This window comes from Plectrocnemia conspersa, unplaced genomic scaffold (assembly GCF_051122295.1).
Source record: "Plectrocnemia conspersa isolate PC_06_02 unplaced genomic scaffold, ASM5112229v1 ptg000011l, whole genome shotgun sequence".
NCBI lineage: Eukaryota > Metazoa > Arthropoda > Insecta > Trichoptera > Polycentropodidae > Plectrocnemia > Plectrocnemia conspersa.
The window spans coordinates 15,486,569-15,502,156 of record NW_028277175.1 but is presented as its reverse complement, the minus strand read 5'-3'; the positions used below and the strand labels follow the sequence as shown (position 1 = coordinate 15,502,156).

General features: G+C 28.8%; 1 protein-coding gene across 7 annotated transcripts in view; it reads left to right on the top strand.

The window, feature by feature from the left end:
- The window catches only part of Nhe2 (Na[+]/H[+] hydrogen exchanger 2), a 104,541-nt gene that overhangs the window by 41,685 nt on the left and 47,268 nt on the right, over positions 1 to 15,588 (top strand). For all 7 annotated transcript variants that reach the window (XM_088197289.1, XM_088197293.1, XM_088197294.1 and 4 more), the window contains one exon: positions 6,069 to 6,336. In XM_088197289.1, the coding sequence (XP_088053415.1) occupies positions 6,069 to 6,336 (268 nt within the window). The remainder of the gene's footprint in view (positions 1 to 6,068; positions 6,337 to 15,588) is intronic.

Here is a 15,588-nt window from a genome sequence, read left to right as displayed (position 1 = left end):
TTTGATAATCGTGCGTTTTCACTGCGATTGCACGATTTTATTGCCTTTGACCTGGACTGGAAATTCACTATATGGCAACACTGAGCAGCAAAGAAAACACGACTAATTATCAGATAAATATTATAAGTAAATTTTTATTGCCTAATTAAAATAAAAATTTTATATTTATTTGTAGCTATTATTATTTATTTAAAAAATTATATTACGTTCTTAAAATATATAAAATGCCATTTTTGTCATGAGGCCCGGAATCGTTGTTTTTGCAGGGTCCTGGTTCGCTCTCGGCAGCCCTGCCTGCGTACCAGACGCAATCGAAAGCTTTAGCAATGCTTCTGTGGTCTATTTTCTGTGGTTTTTTTTAATGGTTTTTATGATATAATAAAGACTGTCATGTGAACCTTCTCTTCATAGTTTTGCAACTAAATGTTGGCGATGAATTATGCAGTTCTTGATATCTACCAACCATTGATGCATATCCTGCAATTGCATCAGCTAATTTATTGTCAAACATAATATCTTTCTCCTTGAATACAAATCAAACCGTAATTCCTTAGTAAAGTCAAGCTGTATGCCATCAATATTGAATGTTGAGAATTCGCTGAAGTCCTCTTTAGCAGTAGTTAGTGGTGGGATCGTTTGAATCATCTTCATAAAACATATGAAAGTTAGTTCTGGGAGCTTCTAAGAATGGATATTTTGACCTGGGCTTAATTTGGTTTAAATGCTTCAGTCGTTAATGTTTCTGTACAAGAAATACTCATAGAGCTCCAACGCAACATGGTGGGAAATATATTTTCAGTTATGAAAAACAATATTTATAAATCTTAATTACAATATAATAAATATTTGCACAGCTTTTGCCTATAAAATAATGCATTTTTTTTAGTATATAGTTTGAGCAATCGATACTCATGAATTTTCATTTACTACTTAAATACATAATATGTATAGATGTAAATGTGACTATTTTAAGCACAATGAATAATATATATTATATATGTATATAATATGGCTATAGTTGTTTTTCATAGAGAAAAGTCCATACCTTCTCAAATTTGAAACTTGCCTAAATACTCCTTAAAACCGCAATAAATCTTTCACCAAGCGTCCGAGAAAGTCCGCCTCTCTCGAACAGGCTATCAAAGACCCATTTAGCGAAAGTTAGCACGTGAGCCGATGTACATTTTATGAAGTTAAGAATGAACGTATCATAGGTAAGCCTTCGTATGTATGTATAACACGAATTGTAGAAACAACGTGATTTGAAACTTGATCTATGTTATACATATACACGTATGAGTTATTGCTTTTATCTACGTGCCGTTTTTCAAAAACTCGACGTTAACGAATCGATCCAACCCTTTCTCTGCCCTTGGGAATGAATGAAATAATCAATAGCTAGCTTTCAAGGGCGCTCGGATTTATTACGCAAGTCGAGGTGTATCGTATCTCCTGTTACGCATATCTACGACATACGGACATCGTATTTTACGAATCCTTTTTAACGTATTGTCCAATACACCAGAGATTACACGCAGCCTTCGCTCGGGAATTACTTGTTGGATATGTTAGATTTACGTGACGATTTTCTACATGATGTGTATGATTGGCAAATACGTTTATTTACAATTGATAAGTACTCACTGAGGATTCTGAATCTCAGTGTTTCTTAGAAGAGCATTTTCAATAATTATATAATATATTTTCAAGTTTCTGTTAAAAGATCAAATTTTATTACAAACTCAATATAACATCTGTGATTTTTTAATCATGACAATTATATTGGTATATGTAATTATATATTTTGTTATATAATTACATTAATGACAATACGTTATACCCCCCTTCCCATGTATCTCCATTAGATATATAATATAAGTTGTAGCCATTTATACGATTCATAACACTGCTTTTAGTGCATTAAAATTGTATGGTAACAGTGAAGCCGGTTTATAAGATTAATTATTTAAAATAAAATACTATGTTTTAGATATATTTGTTATGCTTTTATAATTAAATATTTATAATGTACGGAATAATTTAGTTAAAACTTAATTTGAAGTGAATAATAAAATAATATTTATTTTTAATGAATTTTACTTATATAATGAGACACGAAGCATTCATTTCTTAACCATAATTTTATTATTTAAATTATGCTATAAAAAAATATTAACAAATGAATTCTTTATTCATACAAATCCTCATTTTTAGAGGTTGTGAAATCGACAAAGGATATTGTGATAATCTGTAGGGGAAGCTTATTTTCTCTCTGAACATTGTCCTGGTCTCTGATGGTAATCGTAGAGAATCTTTTACTCGTCGCAGGTAGTGATTCTTTTAATTAATAATTTCTTATTGTGTCTGAGAACTAACAATGAACAGACTGAAATGTAGCTATTTTTGCATTTCAGTCAGTTTGTGCGGTACAAATTTATTATTTTTTCTCACCTTTCTTATCCCATTCAGATGTTGCGAGTGCCCAAACAGTTGTTAGTGAATTAGCTTAAACCGTGTTTCTTAATATTTTTTTATCAACACCATATTGAAGTCCTTCATGGTATTATCGCCAGTATGAAATTTTTTCGAAGCAACGCTTTACAGTTTACTGACTAAGAGTACTCTCGCCAAATCTCAAGTTGATATCTCTCGTGGTCTGCGCCGCATTGTGTTTATTTTTGTTATTTTTTTCGTTTCGGTTCAGTTAAAAAAAATATATATCGGTTCGGTTCCGGTTTTCGTTCCGGAAACGGTTAAGCTCCGAGTGATTATTTTGTAAATGTTTTTATTTGTATTTAAATTATTTACTATCATAATAAATATAAATAATAAAATAATATTCTTAGATATTTTTTTTAATAATTAAAAAATATTAATGTTTCTTCTAATTATTATTATATCTTACAATGTATGTTCATTTCAATTATTTAGATTGTCTTATAATATAATAAACTTTAAACCATAGAAGGATCTTTCAATAATAATTTGTGTTGCTGAAGCTCCTAAAAAAAACACTGAAATTTTGTGTAAATGAGAATATGTATTTTTATTATCCTCCAAAAATACTAAAATATTTAAATAATTTTATATATAAGTTGCTTAAATATATTTATGAGTTGTTTCAATTGCAGCTGTAATTCTCATTGCCATTATTTTTATAATTTATAAAATTTATCATTACAGGTATATTTCTTATAAAATTGAAGTTTGTCATTAACGTCAAACATATATTTGAATTCAGATGATAACTGGAGATCTAATAACTCTATCTGAAAATGTATTTGAGCTGATTCTACAATAATGTCAAATGTACAGAAAAAATATTGATTCTCGCAATTCTTTAAATTAAAAAATCTATAAATTGATTAATATTTTTATCACTACTGAATTTAATTATTATTTTTTTATTTTAATTGATATTTATGAAGTTTGAGTTTTTCTATGAATGCTTTTATATTTTAATGACAATCTATGATCAATTTGTTTTTACCTTGAAGCTGCTTGTTACGTTCGTTTAATTATGACCTCTGTAAGGAAACATAAATTCATAAGCCATTGTTTATAGTATAATTCAGGAACATTCTGATTATTTATATTCATCAAAACTTGAATTACTTCCTTTAAATTCCAAAATATTTTCAATCATTTTCCGCAACTTTACAATAAAATTTTTGGATATAAAAATAAATCGCTGTTCTATTGACCAAAATTCGGGTTTAATACACTTTGATCAATACTTCCATATCAAAAGTCTGTAAGTAATATCAATAAAGATAACTTTAATATTAAGTGCAGACAAACTATGGTGCGATATGCGAGATGCGACGTCTGTCTGTATTTTTTCCGCTTATTTTTCTCTGAAAGATAAGTAGGCTTAGCTTATATTTTGAACTTAACTAATAAAAGTTTTAAAACTATAATTATTTTTCGAACTTTCATTGGTTTGGGTTTGGGTTTGAACAGCAAATCGACGTTTCGCAACTGTCAAATTTAGTATCATAGATATTTTAGAGCAGCGTATAATTTCACTATCAGTTAAAATATATTTCGCTAGTAGAAATATATATCTACTGATGAAAATGTATTTGGACTTCACTAGTTTACTGAAAAATACACATTTACCGTAAAATTTATACATCGATTGTAAATAAATAATGATAAGTTAATCATACAATTTTACTAGCACCTGCCAGATAAATTATATTTTCATTGGTAAATACATGAATATATCTACATTATTATTAATATATTTACCTTATTATAAGGTTTTTTTAATATCACTATTTCATTGAATGACATGCATTTTTCCGGCAAAATTCAAGGGGGAGCAAATGCCCTGTCCCTGTCCCTCCATCAAAAGACTTTCCTCACAGTTACTGGTATTGTACAAAATATATGATAAAATATAGGAAAAAATTTTCATTCATAAATGTTCCATTTACCTAAAAAAGTGTCGATTGCCATTTAATTTTAATAAAATATTGCAATCCATCTAGCTGCTCAGTAATATTTTTTTAATTTTAGAAGCTGAAAAAAGCATTAAAAAAATATTACGTGCGTTATAAAAAAATATTTAAAACTTTAAATACAACTTACAGTAATAATTACTTAGACGTAAGCATACTTTATGAAAAAGATTTATGTACTAATATAAACCAACTTAATTACAGTTTAATCGTTTTCTTGCTTTATGGAACCTTTTTAGTGTATTAGTTAATTATATGAATTTATCTAAATGTAAATTGTGGAGTGAGTGTCTTTTTCAGATATAGTATTTATAAATATTTTTTGTTTGTTCAGTCGTGTTTACAAATTTGTTATATAATATTTGCATAAAAAAATACTTGCGCTAAAATTATTATCATTATCCGAATTTCACCCATTTTTTTTTACATAATCATGTGTTTTATGTATGCCACATAAATATAGTACCTTGGCATAGTTTGTCTGTCAAACCGTAATACAAAATTTGTGTTTAACTATAACAATATTTGATTACCGCATAGTTAATATATTTACATAATAATTTTGCTTCAAAGTATTATTGGATTGGTAGATATATGAGCAAATCAGCCTAGACACTAAAATTTTATAAGAAGCAGGTCATATGGGTTGTTAAGGATTTTTTGCAATCATTCTCATTGAGGGTCACCTTTACGTTCCATAAGTGGTGACATTAATCTCATATCAGTCATTATGTTATTGAATAATTATACAATATTAATGCACATTGAGAGCATAAAACTTTAGTGACATATTAAAAACCTAATTCTTAATTTAAAAGTATCACAGTATTTTTCACATACAGTAGAATAAAATGTACGTCTGAAGTAAATGAAAATCAAGAAGTGCTAAAAATGTTTATATTTTTTATAGTGCTTATTAAATATTATAACGTATAAAATTGTAGTATACACATAATTTTTATATACTATATATACGTACATAGTATACGTATGTTTTAATAACATTTTTTTATTATATATAATGGTACATTTTAATGATGTACTAAAACGAATTTATTTCCATTATTGTTGACATTTGACATTTGCTTTTAATTTTTGTATTATTGTTTGCACACAATTGTTGGAAAACATATTAAAATAACAATCACCTTTGAGCAAAAACACCGCAGATTTTTTCAATTAAATTCAATTAGAAACACGATTGCAATTTCACAGTATTCATCTTCTCTGTTAATACTGCCGCAAAGTCGTCCATTACTTCTGCGGTGTGATGATAATCGTTTTCATCTACTTTTTATGTCGTATGTAGTTCATTCGAATGTAGTACATACATATGTATGTAATACCTACAAAGTAAATACACATTTGTGCAACGAATCATTTTTATTAAAAATATATTATGACATATATAACATATATACGCTAAAAATATAGAGTAATTAACTTTAAAGTTAAAATAATGAATATTTTTGTATTGTTATTGTGAGATAATATAGTTTGTTGTTGATATGAAGTTGGGTAATATATATATTTGAAAACATAGCTGTGATATACACAATTCCAAGACATAGGTTAACTAATATATTTTTTTTTTAATTTTAGGCTCTATCACTGGAGCGGGTCGCTTCTGGCGAAGAAGTGACAAACTTTGTACCGCCAACTTTGGGTACAGGAGAAACGTCGAAAGATACTGCTGACCCAGGAGCTGTGATTGTTCCCATACCTACCAACCACCCCAACTCTGTAGCACCCCACCCTCACGATAATAAACACGTCAAAAGATACGTCGTGGCGCAGGTGGAGTTCCAAAGGGTGGAGACGCCCTTCATCATCGGACTGTGGATCTTCTTCGCCAGCTTGGCAAAGATTGGTAAGTGTGAAATTTTAATACTAAATAGTTATGCCGACTTTCGACCGACGGCGGTCAAGGCCCACACATTGGGGTCGGTTAGTATCGATTTAGCACGTTGCTGTCCGAAATTCAAGAACTTGTCCTGGATTCGTTTAATGCGGGGGTGTGTGTAAAGTTCCAGCCATAGCAAAGAAACTTTGCAACATAATATCCAAACTGAGCAAATGTATCGATTATTTTTTGCTTTGTTAAACAATTTTCTATGCTGACAATGCATATTTTAAGCATCCCATATAATTATAACTTGCATAATTTACAAACCGCAAAGTACTGCACAGTATTGCAATTAACTAATAAAATGTAAGAAACACAATATTAAATGTTTTTGAATAACAATAAAACATGACATTCAATGACAATAATAAAGATCGTTCTAAAAATATTATCCTATAAAAAATTTTTATATACCTCTGCTGTAATAATGGGCACGTGTATTCGATAACAAATCTTTGATGTTATATAATTATCACTATTTTCTTAAAAGCTTGTACGGGCATATGTATTTAATATTAATACGTAACGTAACGTAGATAGACTATTGCGTAGATTTAAACATGATGTGGGTTTTCATTGACTCTGGCCAAAATCCAAATATTATTCATCTACTCCTCACTATTGAGTGCAAAATAAATAGTTTGAATTTCATTTTGGAAACTCATAAACGACGGTCATTTAATTTTATTGCAGAATTTGGCGTATATGCCATCTATAATAATATTATGAAAGATACTTCAGGAATAGATAAGAGACGAATGTGAAATTGTGAATACTCTAACTCAAATATGCTATTTTCTGATACTCATGCCTACTTGAATGATAAAAAAGAAAATTTCTCAAATTAGTTTTAATTTAATATAAATAATATATTTTTATTAAAATTAATAATTAATGAGTCGTTAAATTTGTTTATGATACGCCAAAATATCTATTATATAGAAATATGAATCATTTTGATCATATTAAAGTCTCTATGAATGTAACTATTTTGCTTTCTCTCACAGGTAAAAATCGTTTGACAGCATTTTTACTTATACATAAAAATACTCAAAAATAAACTATATTATTACTAATACGTTTTAAATTAATTATTTATAATATTAAAATGTTCTATGTTGTGTACTTATCTTACCTAATTTTAATTTTACAGTTCTTATTAATCTGTAAAACCTACATGTTATAGTCTTTAAAGTTCCATTTTCATTTTTATGCTTCTATGTCACCGTACCCTATATGCATAAATTACTATAAACAGCTCTGCCCTTGGCCTAATATCGACCTTCACTCTTTTATGCGAACTTGCAGACTCCACGAGCTTTACAATGGAGACGTTACATAACCACCGAAGCGTCGTATTGTTTCCCGAGTACATAAAAGCTCCGAAATATAAAGCTCGTATCTTAATTTCATAACATCAAAAGGTCTCATTCGAGCCGATGGCTTTCAATGATGACACAAAAATTATGGCACTCCTAGCTACAGTTCCTATTATGTCTACTCCGTTGCGTTAATTGAATATCCATTAATTAGTTTAGGTTGTGTATGCCTAACTTTTCCTATATAATTTATTGGGCCGGGGAGTCAAAACACATTAGTCATAGCCACGGGTACAAAAATTAGTGGGTGTATAGCACACACAAAAAAACTAGTCGGTGTATAGCACATACGAGAATAAATATTTAATGTAGTCGCAAGTGTACTATGTCTGTAATATAGCTTAATAATATACCCTTTAATAAAGTTACAGATATCAATGATCAATAGTGAATAGGTTAATGAAAAATTTGTTTAGTGAAAATCGATTGTATTTTAATCTGTTCCTTGTGTTTTCAAATTTCTAAACTAGTATAATGAAAAATATATATACATAGATCGAAATAATCGAAAATACACGACCCTGAATATGAGGGTTTACTAACAATATATTCAGCATTTTATAAATATGTTTTATAACTATGGATATTCGGAAAGTAAAGACATCGTCTTAATCTGAATCTTTAATTTTGGAATTCACTTTTATTATTGATGAGATTTTAAACGAGTAAATTCTTTATTTCAACGTATAGTTTCTGACAGTCTAATTTTTCAGTAACTTTTTCATTAAGAAAAGTTTGCCATTTTTTAATAAGTTTATTGATTGCCAATGGATCTCTTTCTATACCATTTCACTACTTTCTATGAACGTCACTTTTTCCTGTTTTGAATACCCAGATTTCTAACAAACACTAAAAGTACAAAACGCTTCAAAATTCCACATTGCACAAGCCCTTTCTTACTTTTATTGAATATAAATTGTATTGTAACATTCTATATCTTTATTTTAAAACTACTTTTTCAAAAGGTAATTTAACGTATTATTTTTTTAAATAAAATTGCATAAGACACCCCTGCTTAATTTCACTCTCTCTAAAAAAAACATTCTATGCACATATAATACATATATAATTATATTACAAGCAATTTCATGATTATAAATCCATCTTCGTTAGATGTTGTTTAAGTAATATACATTTTATGACGTGTCTCTTTATGGCGCCTATTGAATTAAATTTCAAGAAGTGTCAAACAAAATCTAATTATGTAACGTCAGCGTCATATGTGTATAGATTTGTTTCATAAGCACAATATTTATTATATTAAAATTACAATAGCTTTTTAGCAATAATTTATTAAAATTATATTCAACGTCAAAAGTTTTCTTTCCTTCAACATTTTATTTAACCCTTTGCGCTCGTAAGTCGACTATGTGTCGACATCGTATTTCAAGCGTTGTACTCGAACGTCGACAATATGTCGACAAAACTTTGAATGCATTTATTGGCTTTGTGTTCAAGCAAATTTTGAAAATTTAAATTTATTAATAGTAAAAAGACTTCTGTTAAACACATTTCAGTAATATTGAATTTTTAACTTATGCAAATAACTCAATAATCTTAAATTTACAAGTGTAAGTTTATTGTAAAATTTTTCATCGGAACATGGTCAAAGCGCGCGCTGTTAGGACGGCATCGCGCTAGACTTGACAGATTTAGGTTGTCAATTAATGCTTTAAAACTGATTTTTTCCTTCTAAGGGCATCTATATTTTTATGATATGGGATGAAACGGGATCATATGCTCTAATTGTGCATAATTATTACTTTATATTGTGTGTCTGTTATGAAATAAAAATAAAATTTTTAAGACGGAAAAAAGAGCGAGATGCCGTTATGCTAGCAGAGCTCGCTTACTCGCTCGCACTAGTAAAATGAGCGATTGACAACTATCGACCTGGGTACTCAACTCAAACGATAATATTAGTCTCGACACATTTAATATATTTTCGAGCTAGTAAATAGCTAAATTATGTAAAACAGAATTAGTAATCTGTGTTTTAATTATTTATAAATACATATATTGATTTTCTTTTAAAAATTATCCATATAATTACGAATGACGATATAATATTGAATTTTTAAGGACGTGACGATGAATTCGATATTAACCGTGATATTATTACTGTGACAGTAATAGTATGCGTTTATGCTAAGACTATTTTTACCAATTTTAAATCTGGTACAAGTATTTAAAGTTTCAAGTTTTAGGATAATCTTTTAATGTAATAATTTTTTATGATTAATTTATTTATATTTTTAAGAACTGTTTTAATAAATTCAAAACTTAAAAATTCAAAAATAAAGCCACGAGGCCAAACTACGCTGGTTCGCTCTAGGTGTAAAAACGCCTGCCAATCCAAAACAGATCCCCACAAAAAAACAATGTAATAAATATCATTTCTGCCTCAAATGGGCAAATACATACGAAAAACTTGTAGAATATTTGTCTAAATATAAAATTTGATCATTTTCACAAAATATAATAAAACTTTACCAGCCCCACCTATTTTTTTTTATGTACGAAAAAATTGGGTGGGGCCTGGCCCCAATTGCATTTATATCAGGGCTGTGGAGTCGGAGTCGGAGTCGTGGAGTCGTGGTGTTTTGGCCGGAGTTGGAGTCGGAGTCGTGAAAAATGAGCGACTCCGAGCATTTTTTAAATGATGAAATTTATCAATTTTTAATTGCGTAATAATGAATGTGTATAGCGTATGAATATTAAACTTGTAGAAAAACACCAAAAATACCTGATAAAATTAAACTTTTTTGAGTCGGAGTCGAAGTCGGAGTCGAAGTCGGAGTGGAGTCGTGTTGTTGGTAAATATTGGAATTGGAGTCGGAGTCGGAGTCGTGTTTTTTTTTAACGACTCCACAGCCCTGATTTATATTATCACCACAGCTGATATTTTTGAGCGCCATTTCGAAATTTGTTAATATGTGGGGGCACCTATTCATGCCATATTTTTAAAAATATTATGGTTCAAATAATTGATTTACAGCCTTAAATTATACTAAAAAGCCATTTTATTATGCTCAAATGCTTACGTCACCTTTAAATGTCCAATGAGTACTGGCGATTTTCTTGATGACACCTATAGAAGTCATCCGTGGTGAAAGGGTTAAAAGTCTTGTAAAACATATTTTTTCAGTGAGTTTTAGGATTGTATTGTACTTATATAAATTTATCCATATTTAACACTCTAAAGGTGGATGACTCAAATATGCGTCATTGAAAAACTATAGTTAAAAGTCGTTTATGCACAACATAATCAACACTTACACGTTTAATTTGATAAGACTTAAAACACAGTTTGTAAATTAGTGATATCTGTTATATATTGTTAAGTATAATTACAGCTTACAATCAATAGATGTCGCTTAGCAGTTAGGGCTTAATTTAAATAATAGCGCATTCTTAATATTAAAATGTTTAGTTTGCTGCGGGGAACTGAACCGATAGTCTCTAGGATATCAGTTCAACGCCTTAAGGACTACGACATTCCGGTTATACAAGACAATCTAAATATAAAGTTGTAAAATCGCCATGACGCGCTTTGAATGTCTCTCTGTAAAACATATGACTGAAGAATATAGACAAGGTTATTTTGCTCGTGTAACACCATAGACCAGGGGTCGGCAAACCTTTTTTGTGAAGGACCAGATTGTAAATATTTTAAGCTCAGCGGGCCAGGAAGCAAAATTAAAATGAGCTTTATCATTTCTCTCAAATATTCAAATGTATTGCAAAAGGCGTTACGTGGGCACTGAAGATGCTGTCAAATTTAAAGTGCATAACGTCACGGTGAAATACAAAGCAATAGGAGCACCTTATAAGGTGATACCTAGCTAGCTCCTTAACTCGACGGTTGGCCGCTCTATTATAGCACATACTTTGATTTTTTTATATGTCAAATCTAACAATTACTTGCAGGCCGGATTAAAATAAGCAGAGGGCTTGATTTGGCCGTAATTTTCTGACCTCTGCCATAGACAGTGAATATATTAAAAAATATCTAATTTAATTTGGCCTTCTTTTTCGTATTTTAAATATTCCTATCCTAAGTGCATGTAAACGCAGGACAAATACCCCCTGGATAGATATATCTCCCATCAAAACTCCCCTGGACATTAACCCCCTGTACAAATAATCCCCTGTGCAAATAACCCCCTGACAAATAGCCCCCTGAAAATTAACCCCCCGTGTAAATAACCCCCCTGACGATTAACCCCCGCCACGTATAGAGATAAGTATTTTATATAAGTTGTTATTATTTATAATAAATGGTCATTATTTTAATAAAATAATGTTAAATACGAATAATCAGTATCAATACTAATTTATTTCATCCAGCAAAATACAGAATTTTTAAAATATCAATAAAACTAACACATTTACGAAGAAAATATACGTATTGTATATTTTGTACCGTTGACCGGTGCGAGAAAAATTGTTATAAAGAGTATTAAAAAAAAATAAAAAATATTATTAGGCTAGATACATATGTATGTATAATACAGCTAAACTTTGGTAATGGCGTCAGTATATGTTTTATTAAGTATAATAGAGCGTCACGAGACGTGTTAAGTAATATCTGTATTATCTTTATACGTGGCGGGGGTTAATTGTCAGGGGGATTATTTGCATGGTGGGTTAATTGTCAGGGGTTATTTGCACGGGGGGTCAATGTCCAGGGGGGTTTTGACGGGGGGTTATTGTCCAAGGGGTATATTTCCAGGCGGTTAGTGTCCTAGAACCATATTTTCTAATCTAGATTCTCCTTTATATATGGACCTTCGCTTTACTTTATTTGGAATCTCATTATCGGCAACAAAAGTGTTAAATTTTGCTTTTAAAAATCATTGGTTATATCGTCAAAATGTATCCTTTTGCTTAAAACATATGTGCTGATGTGCATATTGTTTGTGTTTTATTTATTGTAAGGTGCATAACAATTTTTCGTATTAAATGTGTTTTTAAACGTTATTATATGTTGATATATGTTTTATTTAACTAACAGTATATTTTTTTATTTTTTATAATACGTTTATTGTAATCTGATTTTCTAAAAAGTCTAAAACTTGTTAATGGGAATATATTAACTATTTACCAAGAAAAAACAACAATTAAAAAAACTAAAAACTAAGGTTTTACTAAGAAAAAAAAACTACAAGTAAAAAACTTGTGCTCTTTGTAATTTTAATCTTGATTAAATTTTATTGTAACCATTATTTTTTTGTATGAACGCAAATTGTTGATCGATGTTATGAGCGCTAAACGCTATAGAACGAGCGCGATGCGCAAGATAATAAGCGCATTGCGCAAGATAATAAACGATAGGTGCAAAAAAAATACAATCAGTCCAATATTTTAATTATTCAGAATTCATATGACATCTAGCTATTTACAAATTTCTTAATGGTTATAAACCCCTGCCGCTACAACACTCAGCTGTTTTTTAAATAATTAATTTATTTGTTTGGCCGCGCATTTGATTGCGATGGACGAAAAATCATCTAAAAACATCATTACATTTACCTTCCTATACTATGTATACCTAATACTATGTAATTTTTTTTTTTTGTGAATAGTAAGTTCAATTCTTCGTGAACACATTTTAATAAATTATTCTTTTCTAAGTTTCATAGTTATCGTTTTACAAGTTATTTAAAAAAGTACAATATAAAAAGTTATTTTCCGATTAAAGTATTAAAATTATAATATATTTTAAATATTTAATTATTTTTTTTTTAACTAAAATACTGACAAACTATCAATCTTTCGCTGTATTAATTTTAATTTGTAAAAAGATTAATCAAAACATGTTTTATTTCATTTTTACTTCCAAAAATTGAACATAAAAAAAGTCTCGAAATTAAATACGAGCTGGCGCTACCCCAACCAAAAAAAAAATACGAGTGCAAAGGGTTAATATATGTAACATACATATATAAATAAACTTTTTTACTGAAAATCAAAATAAATAATACATGTTTTACTAACTTTACACCCGACTGTAGACGATGTTATTTTATGTAATTATTTTCATCTGCCAGTTCATATAAAAGTTTATATTTTCCGCACGATACTTTACTATATAAAATTAACCATGAAAACATATACATTCAGCCCTAAAAGTCTCGGTTATGATAAGTTAGGTTAAGAAAGTTAATGTTTGGTGAATTTACTGCTACATAAAAAATTCACAGCTTCCCATTAATATATATCAACTAACGACTGGAGCAAATTACATAACGAATATCAATAAGCAACAGTAAACATGTCAAGACGCTGATTAAATATATTAATATTTTTTTATATTTTGATATATGTATATTCATTGTATAAAACTGTAATATCTATCTACATACATATGTATCTAGCAGCATATTTTTTTAATTAAAAAGTTACTTCAAAAACATAGACCTTCTGTAAAAATAATCTTATCGCTCCAGTGTTCCATTCTTAACGGGAAAACTTTGAGAAACATATTATAAATTACTCTCTTATATATCGCAAACATACATAATTTAATTGTTTTAAATTTTTATTAAAACATTAAATATATATCTAGTTTTCTACAATTATACTTATTTTATATATTGTATTAGGCAATATATACAATTTATAATCTTTATTTAATATTTTTTTTGTCTTAAGCTTTGTCTTACATTTTTATTAAAACATTAAATATATACCAATTTTTTATAATTATATTTATTTTATACTATTGTATTATACAATTTATAATCTTTATTTAATATATTTTTATTTTATCTTAAGCTTTGTCTTACATTTTGTAACATAGTAACTTTCGAGTGATAACTTTACAACGTGCCGTTTTACTAATCCATTATTACATATAATATCTCGTTTAAGAATTTTATGACGAATTTTATAAAAGAAAGACATTTTATTAAATTTCAATTGCCTTATACTTTCAGAGCAATTTAAAATGACGTTGTCGTTACGTAATATCGAAAAATATAATTACACGCTATTCCTTCTTTATTATTATTATTTTTGCGATTATTAAGTGCGTTTAACATAGCAAAACTTCTCAAACTTTCTACGTAGTTTAATTGTTTTAAAAAATAATTGCTTCTGATTTATTGAAATAATATAAATATCAGAAAACTTTTAGAGGTACTTGAGTGAAACTTGTAGGTGTTCTGGATGTGAATCTCTTGTAAGGTGTTATTTATAAATACATTTAAACCGTTGTGCAAAATACTTATTCAGCATATTTGCCATATGCCAATTTCCTTATTGACTATCTGGCCCGTTGTTGATCTTTAACGAAATTCCAGGGGCATTTCATTATTTCTAGAAAAGTATCGTAGCTTACAAAACATATATTAAAGGTTACTCAAATTCAAATACTATCGAAGTTTAGCGAATAAGATATTCATTTTTAGAGAATTTTCAATACCTAATAAGTAGAACCTAGCTCGATTTTAATTAATCATCATTGTATTTACCCGTGGGATTATGAAGATCAAGGTAAATCTAATCTGTGGTGAATCGATCGAAATGATCTATTATTATGTGATGATCACTAATTCCGATCCTTAAGATACGATAGAAATTTAAAAATTTAAAAAGGTACATTTAGGGTTTGAATCCAGGCTTTTCAGGTCAATAGTCAGCGACTTAAACTACTCGTTTATCGTGCTTTTTAGTAAATCTACAATATATAAAAAAACATATTAATTAATTATTACCGAAAAATTACCCTAAAGTTTTCTTTGTATAAAATTACAATTTAATAGTGAATTTTACACACTTATAAATTATTTTTTATCCTTTTATTTAATGAAAATATCATCTGATTTTTTCT